This window comes from Equus quagga, chromosome 1 (assembly GCF_021613505.1).
Source record: "Equus quagga isolate Etosha38 chromosome 1, UCLA_HA_Equagga_1.0, whole genome shotgun sequence".
In the NCBI taxonomy this organism is placed as follows: Eukaryota; Metazoa; Chordata; class Mammalia; order Perissodactyla; family Equidae; genus Equus; species Equus quagga.
The window spans coordinates 93,558,019-93,574,387 of record NC_060267.1 but is presented as its reverse complement, the minus strand read 5'-3'; the positions used below and the strand labels follow the sequence as shown (position 1 = coordinate 93,574,387).

At 61.7% G+C, this 16,369-nt stretch overlaps 1 protein-coding gene across 5 annotated transcripts in view; it reads left to right on the top strand.

Moving 5' to 3' along the window:
* The window catches only part of SARDH (sarcosine dehydrogenase), a 67,930-nt gene that overhangs the window by 35,296 nt on the left and 16,265 nt on the right, over positions 1-16,369 (top strand). For all 5 annotated transcript variants that reach the window (XM_046678098.1, XM_046678106.1, XM_046678128.1 and 2 more), the window contains 3 exons: positions 1,180-1,293; positions 5,939-6,086; positions 10,096-10,189. In XM_046678098.1, the coding sequence (XP_046534054.1) occupies positions 1,180-1,293; positions 5,939-6,086; positions 10,096-10,189 (356 nt within the window). The remainder of the gene's footprint in view (positions 1-1,179; positions 1,294-5,938; positions 6,087-10,095; positions 10,190-16,369) is intronic.

Below are 16,369 nucleotides of genomic sequence, written 5' to 3'. Positions count from 1 at the left end.
GTTACATTTGATTTCAGACAAAGAATGAACAATTTTTGGTCTAAGTATGTCCCACGCAGTATTTGGGACACTCGTCTCCTTTTTTCTTGCCCACCCGCCCACCGTCTTACTCACCCGTCCACCGCCCAGAAACTCACCCGTCCCTATCCGTGTTGGTTCCCCAGGGCTGCCCTAGCAAAGCCCCATGAACGGGTGGATTTAAACACCCTTACAGTTCTAGAGGCTGGCAGTCCGAAATCAAGGTGTCAGCAGCTCCCTCTGAGCCTCTGGGTAGACTCCTTCCTGCCTCCTCTGGCAGCTGTTGGTGGCCCAGTCCGTGGCGTCCCTTGGCTTCAGCTGCCCTGCTCTAATCTCTGCCTCTATTGCCACACGGCCTTCTCCTCTCATTCTCTTCTTATGAGGACACCCATCATATAGAATTAGGGCCCACTCTAATGGTCTCATCTTAATACGGCTGCATCTTCAAAGACCCCATGTCCAAGTAAGACCATATTCACTGGGGCTTAGGACTTCAACGTACCTTTTCAGGGGACACAGTTCAACCCATAACAGCATCTGTCCAGCCAACCCACCAACCCCCCTATGCACATGCCCCCCCTACTCACCCCCGTTAACCCTCCCACTCACCCACCCCCACCCATTCATCCTTCCGCCTCGCATCCGCTCCTCCCACCCACCCATTTCCCCATCCCCTCCACCCCTCTGCCCCCCAGCCTCCCATCCACCCTGCCTCCATTCATCCATCCATCCATCTCCATCCAGGTGCATATTCATTTATTTGATAGACATTTGCGGAGCGTCTGCTATGCCAGCCATGGTGCTTGGAGCAGCAAAGAGAATGAGACGAGGATCCTGCCCCTACAATCTTCTCAGCGTGGTGGGGGGGTGGGCGGGCTTGGGAAGGAGTCAAAGTCAAGGGAGTTCAAGAAGAAAGATTCTTCCCTCCAGATCGTTCCTCCTCTGGGGGTGGCAGTGCCAGGTGACCTGCCCACCCCTCTCTGGGTCACTCAGTCATGGCAGCATCACTGAGCTGAGGGCCTTTTATGGTCGCACCCACTAAGACATCCCACCTAGCGGTTGTCCAGACTTGCGTGCGTTCCCCTGTGGGAGGGGTCATGCCCACCCAGCGGCTCCCGTGCACTGGGGCCAGCGCAGACTCAGGTCCTCCCCCTGCGCTAGGCTCGACAGTGTACACCTGCATGCTGAACCAGCGCGGCGGCACGGAAAGCGATCTGACCGTCAGCCGCCTGGCCCCCGGCACCCAAGCCTCCGCCCTGGCCCCAGCCTTTGAAGGTAAGAGATGCCCCCGAGGGCACAGCCATGCTGGGACTGCAGCCCTGCTCTGATGCCACAGCCACCGACAGCAGGATGTCCGGGAGGGGCCACACGGGCCACTCTGTAATTACCTGCCATATGAGATGAGAGGCCTCGGTTCGGGCTGAGCACTCGCTTTGTTCGGGTGGCGATGGGAGCTCTGCGTGCTCAGCGATTATGTCTCCAAACCAGTCCACGCCGCGGCATTTCCGAGCGACCACAGTGGGGGCATGCTCTGCCTGCCTGCCCGGAACTGTGAGCCGAGGATAAGGCCGTACCTCCCACTCGGGGGGTTAGCTCTTTTCTGCCATGGGCATGGATGCTGAATTGGCTTTCTCAGTTCCCGTGTAGCTCCCAGTCTCAGGCTGCGGCAGGTTCTTAGAAGGTGTCAAGCTCAGTCAGTGCCCAAGCTGAGAACTGGATTGCCCTCTGCAGTCTCTCCCTCCGCTCCTGCTTGCATGCCGCCAATGACGGGGAGCTCCGTACTCGTGTTCCTTGTTTGCACAGCCCTGACTGCTACACTGAGCCGTATCTGCCTCCCATCCCTTCAACTCCGCGATCCTACCCCTTGGTTCACATGGCAGCAGGCTAGCTCCAGTCCTGTAGCCCGTCTCCATTAGAGAGGAAGAGGGGTGGCTGAGATTCACAGAGAGTGGGAAGCATTCTCTTTCTCCTGGGAGGGGCCTCTCAGAGACTGGATTTGCAGAGGAGGAAGGTGCCCCCTGTGCGGCTCTCTGTGCCACTGAACCGCGCCATCCCAGGGGAAGGGGCAGTCGGCCGGAAGTGCTGGGCCCATTTGGGAAACCTGGCAACCCCCAGCTTGGGCCTGGCTCTGTGCTGCCGGAAATTCAGCTGCGTCCTCACCAGGACTCATCAGGGTCCCCAGGGGGCCGCGGTCTGGCGTGGGTGCTGGGAGAGGGCAGGGGAGCGGGGCCTCATTAGTCAGGCAGCCATCCTCCGAGGACCCAGCCGCGGTTCTGGAGCACCCGCTGCGTGTCAGGCTCAGTCTGAGGCACCGAGGACAGAGCAACAGGCCGAACAGAGAAGGCTGCGGCCCACGTGGAGTGTCTCTCTCTGGTGGGGGGGAAGGGGGTGGGGCAAGTTTGCTTCCCTGTCCACAGGGTCCTTTGGGCTCGACTGGGGACAGAAGGCTGGCTGGGACTCCTGGGCCTCTGGGGTGGCTGCTGAAAATAGATTCGCACTGGCCAGCGGGAGGCTGACAGTGGGGCAAGGCTGCGAGCGTGGGTGAGGGTCTTGTTGGGGGCCTGCGGAGCTTGGGGACCCCTTCCCTCCTGACACGGGTGATGTGGAAGCCCGGAGAGCCATGGGCTTAGCCAGAGCATGGGAGCTTAGTTCACTCATTCATTCATTCCTTCATTCATTCATTCTCTCAGTGACCACTTGTGGGCCTTTACCGCCCAGCAGACGGGGCCAGCCAGTGGAAGGAGGAGATGAACGGGGGAGCTGAGTGGGGCCTCCAGGGCCTCATAGCGGACTATATGGACAGGCAGACGCGGGAAGAGACTGGCAGAACTTTCACTGGGTGAAAGTGCAGGGAGATGGAAAAGAGTGAGGATTCTGGGAGGCTGGTGGGAGCAGCTGAGCCAGGATAGGGAAGGCTCCCTGGAGGAGGTGGCGTCTGTCCTGAGCTTTGAAGGATGGATAGGACCCGTGAGCTAGAAAGGTGCAGAGGAAGGAACCAGCATGTGTGGAGGCGCTGCCTGTAAGGAGCCGGGCGGAGGGGGTGCTGGTGGGAGCTGTTTGACCTTCACCCCCCCAGGAGACAGGAGGCCCAGGCCCAGCCACCGCCACCATCCTTAGAGAGTGAGTCCAGCTGGGGAGACAGAACAGAGGGACCCCACTGAGGGTGCAGGTCACCGAAACCCTGGGCCAGGTTCTGCCGCTGCCTGGCTCTGGGGCCCACCTCTCTGAGCCTCAGTTTCCCCATCTGCGAAATGGGGACCAAAGGACCTGCGTCTCTGAGCTGCCGTAGGGAATTGAGTGAGAGCCTAGGGGTGCCAGGAGGGCTGGGGAGCAGCCTCCCTGGGCCTCCGTTTCCCCATCTGGGGAATGGGGACCTTGCTAATACCCCCTCACAGGAGAGGTTGTCATGAAAGCACTCTGCAAACTGAGTCACTGCCTGAGGGTGCACGACAATATGCCCTTCTGGATGATTCCGCTGGATTCCTGGCCCCGAGGGTTTGAGGAGTGCATGCCAGGCCAGGCGGGCGGAGCAGGCTCTGGAGACGAGGGGAAGGAGAGGTGCCAGTTGATTGGAGAGGCTTTTTTCCTGGACTCTGGCACCTCTGAATCAAATTACACGGCTGCCTGGCGGGGTGGGTGGGCTTCCTGGAGGAGGTGATGTTTCAGCTGGGTCCTGGAAGGCGAGAGGAGTGGCTGAGGTCCTGCAGAGGCAGCAGTGAGTGTGAGGGCCCAGATGAGGGTGCACAGGCCCCAAAGCAGAGCCACCCTCATCAGAACCAAGTGACTGGGAGCGGGCAGGGGCCGTGGGGCGGGCTCCAATGGCCGTGGGAAAGCTTTTGGACCATCCTGAGCACTGTGGGAGTGAGGGCATGATGTGATGGGATTGGGCATTCCAGTGGTGGACTGGAGGGTGTGACTGGAGGCTGGGGACAGGGAGGGGATGGGTTGGGCCACCCAGGCCAGAGATGCTGTGGCCTTGGCTGGGGCCACGGATGTGGGCGTGGACAGAAGGGTCAGTGAGGCCTCTTTGGGATCTAGGGTGAGGGAGAGATGGGAGCTGTGGTTGACCCTGGGGTCTGGCCATTTGCCAAGAGGCGCTTCTAGCTCTGGCAGTCAAGGAGGGCTTCCTGGAGGCTGAGGCCTTTGAGTTGGGTCTGGAAGGACAGGCAGGATTGGGGAGCAGAGGAGCACAGAGCACATGGGGTAACAAGGTCGTAATGTCCTAGGGCTCACCTGGACGGGGCAGGAAGGGGACCACAGCCCCTGCTGGGGTCTCAACTGGGATGCTGGTGGGCAGCAAGGCCGGAGGCTCTTTCTGCTCTTTCCCGGCTGAGGCTGATGGAACCGTGGGCTGGAGAGCGAGGAGGGTCCTCAGCACCAAGCTTCCAGGCGGGGCTGCCAGGCGCAGGCTCAGGACCTCCCATCAGAGCGAGGGCTCCTGGGGAGGGAGTGGAGGCCCTGTGCCCCCTCCAACTCCAGTTCTCTGCCACCAGCAGCTCCCGCCCTTGCTGGAAGGAAAATGAGGCGCATCTATTTTTCAATTACAGTAGGTGGCTGCACCTATTATCACGATGACATGTTGTTCCACTGCTGTGGGGGAGCCTTGGGGAGCGGGGGCTCGGGGAGGGCACCTGGGCAGGTCCTTGGGCCTCTGAAGGCTCCTCTCCTGCCTGCCCCTGGCTCTGCCCAGGCCCGTGCCCAGGGGATACAGCATTGAAGGCCCAGAGAAGCAGGCCTGAGGTGGGACCAGGCCCTCTGGGAATGGATGAGCATCTCAGTGCGTAACCATGCTCGCTCCCGGTTCTCCGTCCCTCCCTTGGGCTGGGCTCCCACCGTAGTCCTGTAAGTCCTCCCAGCAGCCCTGGGAGGGGTCTGGTCTCATTCCCATTGTGCAGATGGAGAAACTGGAGCCCGCAGATCAAGAGATTGCTGGGTACCGTGGCTCCTAGGCCAGGAGCCCTGTCAGAATCAGGAAGGCAGGAGGGGAGGAGGCAGGATGGGGGGCAGGTGCAGAGAAAGCAGCGGTGAAGGAAGCCCCCACCCCCTGCCTCCGCTGGCCCCTCCCAGGCGACCCCCCCAGATCTCAGGGGAGTGGTCCGTGAGGCCCACCCACCCCAGGCGGCACAATGGCTGTATCTCACGGGCCCTGCAGAGGAGGCACATCAGCCCCAAGCTGCAGAGGGGATCCTGGAGGCTGGGATGCTGCAAGACGGGTCCGAGGTCACAGCTCCCCTGGCAGTGGCTCTCCCAGGACGCTGGGCCGAGGTGGGCTGCCTTCTGCTCCCTGGGGGCAGGGTGGCCCAGTGGGTCCCCCAGTGGGTGCTCCACAGGCCTTGGACTTAGAGCTCGACAGAGTCCGATCTTCTCTCACCATGTGACCTCTCTGAACCTCAGTCTCCTTTTCTGAAACCCGGGGGTCTGCCTCCCGGAGGATCAAGCCGGTATTGCCTGTAAATCCCAGCCCAGTGCCCAGCCCCAGCAAGTCCCGCTGTGGCCAAGGCGGAGAACCCGGAGGCCAGGAGCTGTGAGGCTGTTGAGGCTCAGAGAGGAAAAGACACTTGTCCAAGGTGGCCCAGCACTGGTGGCTGAGGTGGGGTGCAGAGTCTCCCCGTGGCGTGGCGGTGCTGGGAGCTCCTACCATTTCCTGGATCAGGAACCTTTTGAAGAGCCTCATACTCTCACAGGAATGTGCTCCCTTGACGTGTGCTGCGCTCGGGGGCCCACTCCCCGGCCCCCGCCTCCCGCTGGGGAAGGCCCGCGTTTGGTCCGCCTGCTGGCAGAATGCAGGTCCCTTGGACTGACTGTCACTACGCTCTGGCTCCTGTGGTTCACTTCCAAGGAGCCTTGTTTTCTCATCCCGAGGCCCCGGGCTGCCCCGCCTCCTCCTGCAATCCTGCTCTGTCTTGTGCTGCTCTTCCAGGGGACGGCTACTATCTGGCCGTGGGCGGGGCTGCAGCCCAGCACAACTGGTCCCACATCAGCACGGTGCTGCAGGACCACAAGTTCCGGTGCCAGCTCGTCGACAGCTCCGAGGACCTGGGCATGATCAGCATCCAGGGCCCAGCCAGGTGAGGGGGGGACAGGGAGCCAGCCCCGGGCCACACCTGGGCACACCTGGGACCTGGACCCTAGTCCCTCCAACTGGGACCCGGAGGCAGAACCACTTACTGGTCCAGCCTGGGGCATTCTGGTGAACCCGGAGATGCCAGCCAGATAGATGGTTTTCAAAGCCCTAGAATGCAGGAAAGGCCCTACTGCGAGAATCAGACTGAACCGCGCAGTGGGTCAGTCTCTGAGGACTCAGCGCTCACAGAGGGGCCTGGGGTCTCTGGGCCGCTGACACGGTCTGGGAATTACGTGCGCCATCTCAGAGTGGGCAGAGCCAGGCTGGGGTTCTCCTGCCGCCTGGGCTGAGATACCTTACACTGAGAGGTCACCTGCTCCTCCCTAACACCTCCAGTGACTAGGTCTACGGGCGGGGCATTCACTCATTCATTCGTTCTGTGAGTACTTACTGAGCCGCGCCCCCACCACGAGGGATCATGGCCTGCAAGGTCCTCCAATGCTGCCTTGTGCGTGGAGCCACAGGAGCGTCTCAGGCACAGGGGCACCTGAGCAGGTGTGCACTTAGGAAAGATCCCTCTGGCTGGGCTTCAGAGAAGGGCCTGGGGGTGGGGGACAAGGGAGGAGGAGGAGTCGTGTGAATGGCCACTGACCGCGGCCATGTGATTGCCAAGCCCTGTGCCAACATCTCCTCCGATCCTGGTCATAGCCCTTTGATGGGTTATCGTTATTCTTGTTCTTCTTGGTGAAGAAGCAGATGCAGAGAGAGGTAGAGACCTTTGCCCAGGGTCACACAGCCAATAAGTGCCAGCGTTGGTGGGGATGTGCCCCCTTGAGCTCTCAGAAAGCTGCGACCCTGAGCGGTTGCCCTTCTTTCTAAAACTTACAAGCCATCTACACAATTATGCGCGTCACTCACACATCAGTGGCCGTGACAGTCCACTCGGGGGGTGGACTCTGCCAGCCGGGGGCAGCAAGAGGAAGAGGTGGGAGAGGAGGGGCCTGTTCTGGGGGAATGCGTGGAAGGGAAGACGTGTTCCTGAAAAATGGCAGGATCAGCTGCCGAGAGGGAGAGGGAGGGGCCGGCCGAGCCCTGGCCGAGCTGCGTGCTCTGGTGAGGTGCGGCCGTGTCTGGGTGACAGCCCTGTTAGCCTGGCAGTCTTGCCGGGGTCCCCAGTCCGTGTGCTCAGGCCCTGCTGTGAGGTCCGTTCTCCCCAGTGCCTCGGAGCTGGGTCCTGGCCTGGCCGACCCCCCGCCCAGGCTGAGCTGTGGCATCCTTGTGTGGGCATCTCCTCACTTACGGGCGCCCAGCAGACACGCAGGACGGGCTTGCTGAACGAGCAAACAGAGGCTGAATCTATCCTTGCCTGAACTGTCAGGCGTCTGACTTCAGGCTGCCCGTGAGAACTGCTGTCTATGGAGGGATCTTTGGGCAAAGGCCTGGAGGAAATGTGGGGTCAAGCCTTGGCACTCTCTGAGGCGACAGTGTCAGGAGGCGTGGGCGCCGGGCATCTGGGGACAAGCAGGACGGCCAGGGCGGAGCAGGTGCGCTGGGAGGACGGCGGGGCGAGGGCCTCAGGTCCAGAGGCTGCCCCACTAAGCGAGGGAACGGGGCAGAGGAGGGACACCGTGGGACCGGTGCTTGGACGGGGCCCCGATGCCGGGCCGGGGTGGGAGGCCAGCAGGCGTGTCAGGAGCCTCGGGGCCGAGCAGAGCAGGGACTCAGAGGAGGGGGCAAGGAGCTGCGTCCAGGTGGCCATGGGTCAGGTGGCTGAGGGCTGAGAAGTGACTGTTGGGTCTGTCCACTCGGCGCTTCCCGCAGACTGGAGGAGACGGTTCAGGAGGAAAGGAGGGCGGGGAGGAAGGCGACAAGCGCAGAGGAGCAGAGACGCTGGCTGCGCGGGAGGGGAGGGCGCGGGGACTCGGTGAACAGTGCCCGGGGCGGTTTCCATTTCTCCCCCGGGTGAGCCGACCTCCACATCTCTCGGGTGCACAGGGGTGAGGGTCCTGGCTGGCCGAGCTCGAGGCCTGGCCCTGGAAGCCTCAGCTTTATTGCCATGGCGACCTTGGGCACAGAGTGGGCTATTTCTAGTGTGTGGGGGCAGATGGGGAGGGGAGGGAGGGGGTGCCAGACAGACAGATCAAGGCACAGCCCCCGGGGGACGGGAGCCTCATCCAGCCTCATTATAAGCTGCTCCAGGTGGGAGGCGAGTGACAGCTGCCAGGACAGGAAGATGCTCTTCTCCTCCTGGTAATTTCTTGACTTTCTCCTCCAAGATGCCCTCTCTCCTGCAAAAATAACCCAAAGTTTCTTGTATGAGTAATAGCGTCACCAGCATCACCCATAAGGGCTGAACTTGCTGAGTTGTTATGTGGGAAACATTTAGCACAGTGCCTGGACCATGAGAGATGCTGTGACCTGCTGTCCAGTAGAACTCTCTGGAAATGTTCTGCAATTGAGCGGTCCCATACGGTTGCCTCGAAGCCGTTTGTGGCCATGGAGCCCTTGAAATGTGGCGAGTGAGACGGAAGTTTTGATATCAATTAACTTAGACTCAGCGGCCCCACGTGGCTAGTGGACACCGTGTTGTTCAGCGCAGAAGTGATCGATCACCATCGCGATGATTAGCGCTGTGGTGCTTGGCATGTGCTGTCTCGCTGGTTCCTCACAAGGGCCTGCGGGGTGGCATCGCTGTCCCCGGGTAGCAGATGAGGGGACTGAGGCGACATGGGGCGAGAGGGTGAGCAGAGGAGCTGGGACCGGGAGGCTGTGCCCTCCAGCGCCAGCTGCTGCCCCCCTCGGTGAGGGATAACCTTCCGCACCCCAGACGTGGGCCGGAGCTCAGGGTATCCCTGGCATGGCTGAGCCCCTTCAAGCCCTCGGCCCGGTGGCAGCTCCAGGCTCCTTCCCCGGTGGGGAGAACACTGCAGCAGCCCCGGCCCAGCCACCCCAGGGCCGCCGAGAGCACGTGCTCCCCGAGGACTGGATGTGGGTTCTCTGGCAGCTGGCACTATGTGGGTGTGGCAGGTGTTACATAAGGACCTTGGCTGACTGCAGCCCGCTGGGCACCTCGGGCTGGTGTGGGCGGTGGCTCCTGGCACCGTGGGGGTGGGGATGCGGGTGGGCCGCATTTCCGGGCAGCAGCCACCCTGCAGCCCCAGCACCAGCTGGGACCCCTGAGGGGCAGAAGTAGAGGAGCTCTCCCTGCAGAGCAAAGCCATCTGTTCCCTGTCAGTCCTCTACCGAGCGCCCTCTCTGTGCCAGGCACATCGGGATAGGGGCCCTGTTGTCATAGAGCTCCTGGTTTGGTGGGGGCACAACCAGCGTGAGGGGTGCCCTGGAGAGGGACACCTAACCCGGGCTCAAGGAGTCAAGGAGGGCTTCCTGGAGGAGGTGACAGCTGAGCCATCACTTGAAGGATGACAGACCTGAAGGATGATAAAGGGTTCAACAGGGGCAGGGGACCCGGATGGGAATGTGGAGGGTTCAGGAGGCGTGAACTCAGGCCTGGAGGGAGGCAAGAGGGCAAGGTGCCCAGGAAATGAAGCTTCTGTGGACACACAAGTTCTCGGTCAGCCCACCCAGCATGCGAGCCGACTGTACTGTGCGCACGGTGTGGGCAGGCAAGGAGTGGCCCACCCTCGGGGCTCGTGTACCTGCCGGCCGCCCAAGGGATTGGGGACATTAGGTGGTTAGATCTCTGCCCCAGGCGGGCCCTGGTCACCCATCCGAGGACAAGAGCACTGTGAGAGGTCCTCTGTGATCTGGTCCCCCCAGGCTCTTGGCTCCTGTCATTGTCCCCATGAAGGTGGCTTTCCTTCTGACCGTGTTTTAACCTGTATTGGTAAGCTTTTGTCAACACCGTGTTTGCCATCAGTCTGCCCCTGAGGACAGGGCCTCGTCCTGCTCACTGCCACATCCCCAGAGCCTTCCCGGCTCAGCGCCCCCACCCAGGAGTGCTCAGCAAGCATTTGTGGACCGACTGACGGACCGACTTTTGTTCTCGCTCACAGCCGGGCCATCCTCCAGGAGGTGCTGGATGCAGATCTGAGCAACGAGGCCTTCCCTTTCTCCACCCACAAGCTGGTGAGAGCTGCCGGGCACTTGGTAGGTACCAGCTGGCCGCCTTCCCCTGGGTTGCAGGTGGCAGCAGTGTGCTGCAGGGGAACAAACCTGGGGCTGGGACCTGGGAGTCCAAGTGTCCTGGGGCAAGTCTGCTGGCCTCCCTGGTCAGCAGTCACCGGTGCTCTGCCTGGTGCCCACCACGTGCTGGGCCCATCCTGAGCTTCTGCCAGAGGCTGCTGGACCTCGGCCTGCACAGCCGCCCGTGGTGCTCCCCTCGTCGAGGTGTAGGACACACCCTCCCAAGTCAGGGGGGACGTGCTATTTCCTCCTCCTCCCTGGAAACGACCGGGCTGGGGACAGCCGAGCCGCTCCAGCAGGTCCCCTTGTCCTCTGCGGCGGTGCTGCCCTCTGGTGTGTTCTCCCTGCCCCTCTGGCAGGAGTTGCAGGTGTGGGGGGTGGGGCTGCTCCGAGGGGGCCCACCAGTCCCCAAGGAGCATCCTCACCAGTCCCCAGCTCCAGAAAACAGGTCCTGGAACCCAAAGCTTCCGAGACTGCAGACTGGGTTGGGGCTCCATCGACCCGGCTCCCTCAGGGACCCTGGGGCCAGGGCCCGTCCAGCTCTGGGTCACCACATCCCTTTCCTGGGCTTCAGTGTCCTTGTCGGAAATAAGCACCATCATCTCGGCTCTGACTTCCCAAGGCCGAGGAGGGAGCAGATGGTAATGTCACATCAGCCGCTATTTGCTGAGGGCTCGCTGGTACCAGGCACCGTTCCCGTGTCCTCCTTGCAGTGGGGCAGAAGGTCCCCTCGCAGGCTGCTCAGCCTCAGCACTGGGACCCTTTGGAACAGAGTTCTGAGTTGGGGGCCACCCTGGGCATGGCAGGATGTTTAGCAGCATTCCTCGCCTCTGCCTACTGGATGCTGGGAGCACCCTCAGTTGTGACACCCAAAAATGGGTCCAGGCATGACCCAGTGTCCCCAGGGTCAGAGCTGCCCTGGAGGACGCTGCTTTGTGACCGTCCCTGTTAGTGGGAGGGCAGTTACACTGGCTGCAGTCACTGCCAGGCCCGGCGACAGCTGTGATGTAGGAACCATTACCCCGTAGGACAGGTCTTCCCGAACTGAGCTCAGAGAGGCTGGTGCACCCCCCGAGGCCCCCAGCTAATGAAACATAAAAAGCGCACAAACTTGTGTCAGTGATGCAGATGTGGCCGTCAGGGGTGCGGGTGGACCGACAGCCGGATTTGGGGGCACCTGCCCCTTTTCTACTCCCTGCATGTTCAGCTGGGGGTTTGGTGGGGGGAGCCACCCTGCCTCAGAGGGGCTAGAGGTTGGGAAGAATCTGGGTCCTGTTAGCAAATAAGCAGTGTCATGATGACGTCAGCAGGGGTAGCCTGCCAGAGAATAGCTGAGATCAAGGCCGCTCTGCAGAGCTCCGGAGCGCTGGCCGCACCGGCTCCCGCCTGTGCTCTCTGGAGGCCCAGCTGGGGCTGGGGGCCGGGGCGTCTCTGTCTAGCTTGCTTCCTGCCTCCTGGGTGCAAAGCTGCCTGCCGGGACCAGAGAGGGCGGGCGCTTTGAGAGAGGGGCACAGCTCCACCCAGGCCATGGCCGGGCGGTATCCAGGCCGCCCCAACTGCAGCTCAGACCCTCTCGGCCCTGTGGGGTCCGTGCAGCGTCTAGCCTTGTCTGGGGCTGGGTTCTGACTGGTGAAGGGAGAGGGAGAGCTGTGAGCTTGGCATCGGCTCAGCCCGTGTGGGGTTTGTCGGGGAGAGGACCAGGTGGGAAGGTTCCCCTCCCAGCCCACGGCCGCTCCAAAAGCCACTGGGGACTTACTCTTGGACAGTGGGCTCCAGCCGCCTCCCAGCCTCCAGGGCGGCCCTGGCTGCCTCCCCGGGCCTGGCCCGTGGCTGTCTGGCCACACCTTGCCTGCGGGGCCCAGGAGCCGGGTTGGGCCGGTCTGGGGCTGGTGGAAGCAGAGGCCAGGCTGGAGGACACTGTGGCTGCCCCTCCTCACTGTCTCCTCTGGAACCAGCTCATGGGTTTTGTCAAAAAGTGTTTTATTGCCCTATAAATGGATGCTCGTGCCTGTTCCCAGCCCCCACTGTGCAGCGTCAGGATAAAGAGCGCGGTCCCAGGCTGGGGTGCAGTGCTGTCTTCCAGCCTGACCCCCTCGGGCCCCACCCCGACCTCTCTGAGCCCTCCTTCCTGACTCCAGCTTGGGGATGGGAGGTTGTCAAGAAGGTTCCAGGCACGAGATGCCGACGACGCCATCGCCTGTGGCAGAGCCTGGCTGAAGGGACCAGGGGCATCGGTATTGTGAACACTGGGGACTGTTGTAACATAGGAATGAGTAACTGGAAACCCCTCTAACTCCTCCTGAGAGGGAGCTGAGGTGAACAGGCGCTGTATTTCCTTCCATCTTCTGTCCCTAAGCTCTGTCTATGGATTTTCAAACAGAAGCAGGGTCGTCGCATAGGCACAATGTGCGCACGTGGCTTTATTCTGTCACAATGTCGCAATAGCATTCTTGTTCCTTTATTCTCTGAGAACCACCTGGGACGCCTGTGTCGTCCTCTCGTGGCACCGTGGGCAGCATCGGTGCTCGGACATGGGGAAGGGCCGCCTCTTCCCCTCAGAACGGCCCTGCGATGAGCTTTCCAGGATGGTGCTCCTGTGTGACCCTGACTGTTGACCTCAGGCAGCTTCCTCCGAACCCAGACCCAGAGGCAGCAGTGTCCTGGACACACAGGCCTGCCATCCGGGTCATTCCACAGCATGTTCTTGCCCATCACTGGTGTTTTCTCTCCTCCCTGTGCCCCATGCTGTCCTGGGCCTTCGGGAGATGGTAGGGCAGAAGCACAATCTTTCTAAGCTGGGACTCAGGGAGATTGGCACCATCACCTCATATTCGGCCAATTTGGATTCTCAGCTGAGTGCTAGCATTTTGTCCTAAACTGAAGGATCTATTCCCAATGCTGAGCTTCCTCCCCCTCCCCCCCTTCCCTCCACAGTCCCCCTTTCCCCCCCGGAGCCTGGCTCTAGAATTCATCTCGGTCATGTTGGCCTGGAGCCTGCTGGATGCTGGGCATGGAGATGGACATGGGACTCTCGGATAGAGGAGGTGGCCCCCACCCTCCGGGAGCCCACGGCCCGGCTGAGATCGGGGGTCAGGAAAGAACCTGCAGCCACAGCCCAGCCTGAGCTGGAGAGAGGCCTGGGCGTGAGTGGCGGTTACTACCAAGAAGCCAACATGGAAACGAGGGGGGTCCCGTGAACGTGTGCACACAAGGGCGGGAGTCTTGGCCAGACACGTGAGAGTAAGACGGATGCACAGAGCATGGAGACAGGCCTCTCAGCTGCAGAGCGAAGTGCACCTGTGCTAAAGGGGGCCTCTGCCCCAGGATTGTCCCCAAGTGGACAGTGGCGAGCCAGGGGCCTAAAGCAGCTGGCCCTGAGCTCCTGCCTCCCCCTCCCTACCGCCTCACCCAGTCTGCCACCCATTTTCCCATGGGGGCCTGTGTCCCACTGCCGCCTGGCCCCCTTGGCAGGACGAGAGGAACAGATGCCCTGGGGTGGCCGGCAGAGACTCCTCCCCACGGCCTCAGCCAGGTGGTTATCCCGTGGTTCCCCCCAAGGACAAAGACAGCCAGCGCCACGGGCCAGGGGGTCGCTGGCTCACACCTTAGGAAGACCAACCAATCTCAGAACACACAGATTTAGTGTCGTCAGGGGCTAAGTGGCTGGTCCTGCGGGTCATTGACATCCCTGTGTCCTTGGACACCGTGGGGTCCATCGGGGGCAGGGCAGCTGAGTGAGAGCGGTCCTTAACTGTCTTCATTCGGAAACCCGACTGGACACCTGGCGGAGGGCGGCAGTCGGTCCTCTCTTGTCCCTCCTGCTCCTCCCTGCTGCTCACAGGAGCAGCCAGCCGGGGCCTGGAGGCCACTTTCTTGCGGGTAACTGCAGCCTGCTGTGGGCCTGCTACCCTGTCCTGCTGTCAGAGGCTCAGAGTCCCTGGGCGGTCAGGTGGGCCCAGCTCCTGTGAGACAAGGAAGATGAGGGCCGGAGAAGTCGAGGGATGAGGCTGTGGCAGGACGGTGCCCGGCCAGGGGCCCAGGCATGCCGGACTCCCACCTTAGCCGCCCGCCTTCTCCTCAGGGCCCCAGGCGGTGGGGGTGAAACAGCAAGGACTCTGGCTCCTTGATGTTGATGTTACGGGTTTTACTGACCTCAGAGTGGCCCAGGCCACATGTTCCTGGATGGTCCAAGCCTGGGACAGCATGGCTTCCCTGTCACTGGCCAGCAGGAGGGGTGGGGGAGGCAGCCGCCAGCAGGACTTTGGGCTGGGGGAGTGGAGCTGGCTGCAGCCCTGGGCCCCCACCTGAGGTGGCCTCACAGCCAGGGAGGTGGGAGCCCAGTCTGCACAGAACCCACGGCTTCTGGAGCAGAGTAACCCCAGTGCTCAACAGAGCTGGGAGGCGGTAGGCCTGGCTTCCAGTCCTGCCCCCGCTTTCTGTGGGACCACCTTTCTGGGCCTCAGTTTCCCATCCACAGGGCAAGGACTAGATGATGTCTAAAATTCTTTTTGGGCTGTCCTATCCGTCTGTCCAGACATCCTGAATTCTCTCCGAGTCCAGGGGGATTTCATATTCTCCTAAATAATATCGTGTGCTGGCTTCAACGCATGTTGACGCCACGTCCTCAACGTGAGAGGATGCTGCGGCTGGAGTGCGGTCTGGGCCAAGTATTTATGGGAGACCGTCGGATTCCAGCCGGCCAGATGCAGGAGAGGAACGCCGTGCCTGTGGGGCTGGCAAGGCCTCCTAGTCGCAGCGCACCGAGTGACGGGGGCCAGAGCCAAGAACCACAGCCCAGGCCCGAGGGCGGGTGAGCTGGACACTGCCACTGCCCTCGGTGACCCACGCTCACAGCAGAACAGACGGGTGGGCGACCCCAGCTGAGCGGTGACCCCAGCTGAGCAGTGTCCCCAGCTGAGCAGTGGTGTTGTTTTGCAATAATTCTCTGAGACGTGAGGGTCAGCCCCAGGCTCCTGAGATCCTTGCATTCCTAGAGGAGGAACAGGGGCCGGGGAAGTCGTCCCCCTGGCAGCCAACTGACCAGATGTCCCTGCCTCCCACGTGTTGGCCTCAGAGCCAGCGAGGTTCCTGGTGGGAAGCCGCTCCTGGCGTGGTTCCCGGGGGAGACACGGTGTTCCCGGCGCCTCGGCCCAGGACGGGGCCCCTCTGAAAAGCAGCAGGCGCCGGGCTGGAAGCTCATTGTGAGGCAGGGCGATGAAGTGGTTTTCCTCTGACAATTAATTTCAGGTCAAAAGGAAATTGACCTTCGTTTCCTGACGGTGTGGAGCCCTCGCTGTGGCGCCGTGAGGACTCGCTGAGTTCAGGGGAAACGTCCTCCCACCTGCACGCGTGCAGACGGGGCGGGAGGCCCAGACCGTCACAGAGCCTGCGTCTGCCAACTGGGTTTCAGCCGCCACCTGAAAAGTCGCTTTGCACAACCTGTGCAAAAACGCTGTGGCCCTAGAGAGGCCCAGGGGCCACCAGTGGTCCCATGGATGAAGCTGAGAGAGACGTGGTGGCCACAGCCACCATTTGGGGTGTCCTGGGGGGGACAGTGACGTCCTCTGGCCATGACAGTGTAAGGACAAGTGTCGCTGGAACGACGTCAGGTGGCTCTGAGGGGTCCAGAGCGTGTGCTTCAGGCTCCTGGAAGTTCCTCCAGGGCGGGACCCCGTCCTTTCTCTGCAGGGAGTGCTGGGTAGTCCGACTCTGCAGCCCCTGCCGTGGTCTGTGGGCGTAGACGGGGTCTTTCTGCGGGCTGATCCGTGGCTTTTACCAGCAGCTTGAAATCCGCGGCTCCAGGGGCGCCCGGCCGAGGAGGTGTGCATCCTCCGAGGAGTGTCCCGGGGCGGGTCTGGCAGACCCAGTGTTCCCGAGGCTGGGGAGGAACCTGGAGGACTGGACAGCTTCTGTGAGCTTTGTAGATCCTCAGAGAGGCTCAAGTTTGCGAAGTGTGGTTTGAGCATCACACCTTTTGTTCATCCTTAGTCTTAGAAAACTGGTTGCCAATCACCACCATCACCACACCACCCTCATTCCATCATCATCATCACCACTGTCATTGCCATCATTGTCACTGCCACCACCACCACTTCCAGCACCACAATTACCGCCATGAACTTCGCCACCACTGAAATCATCATC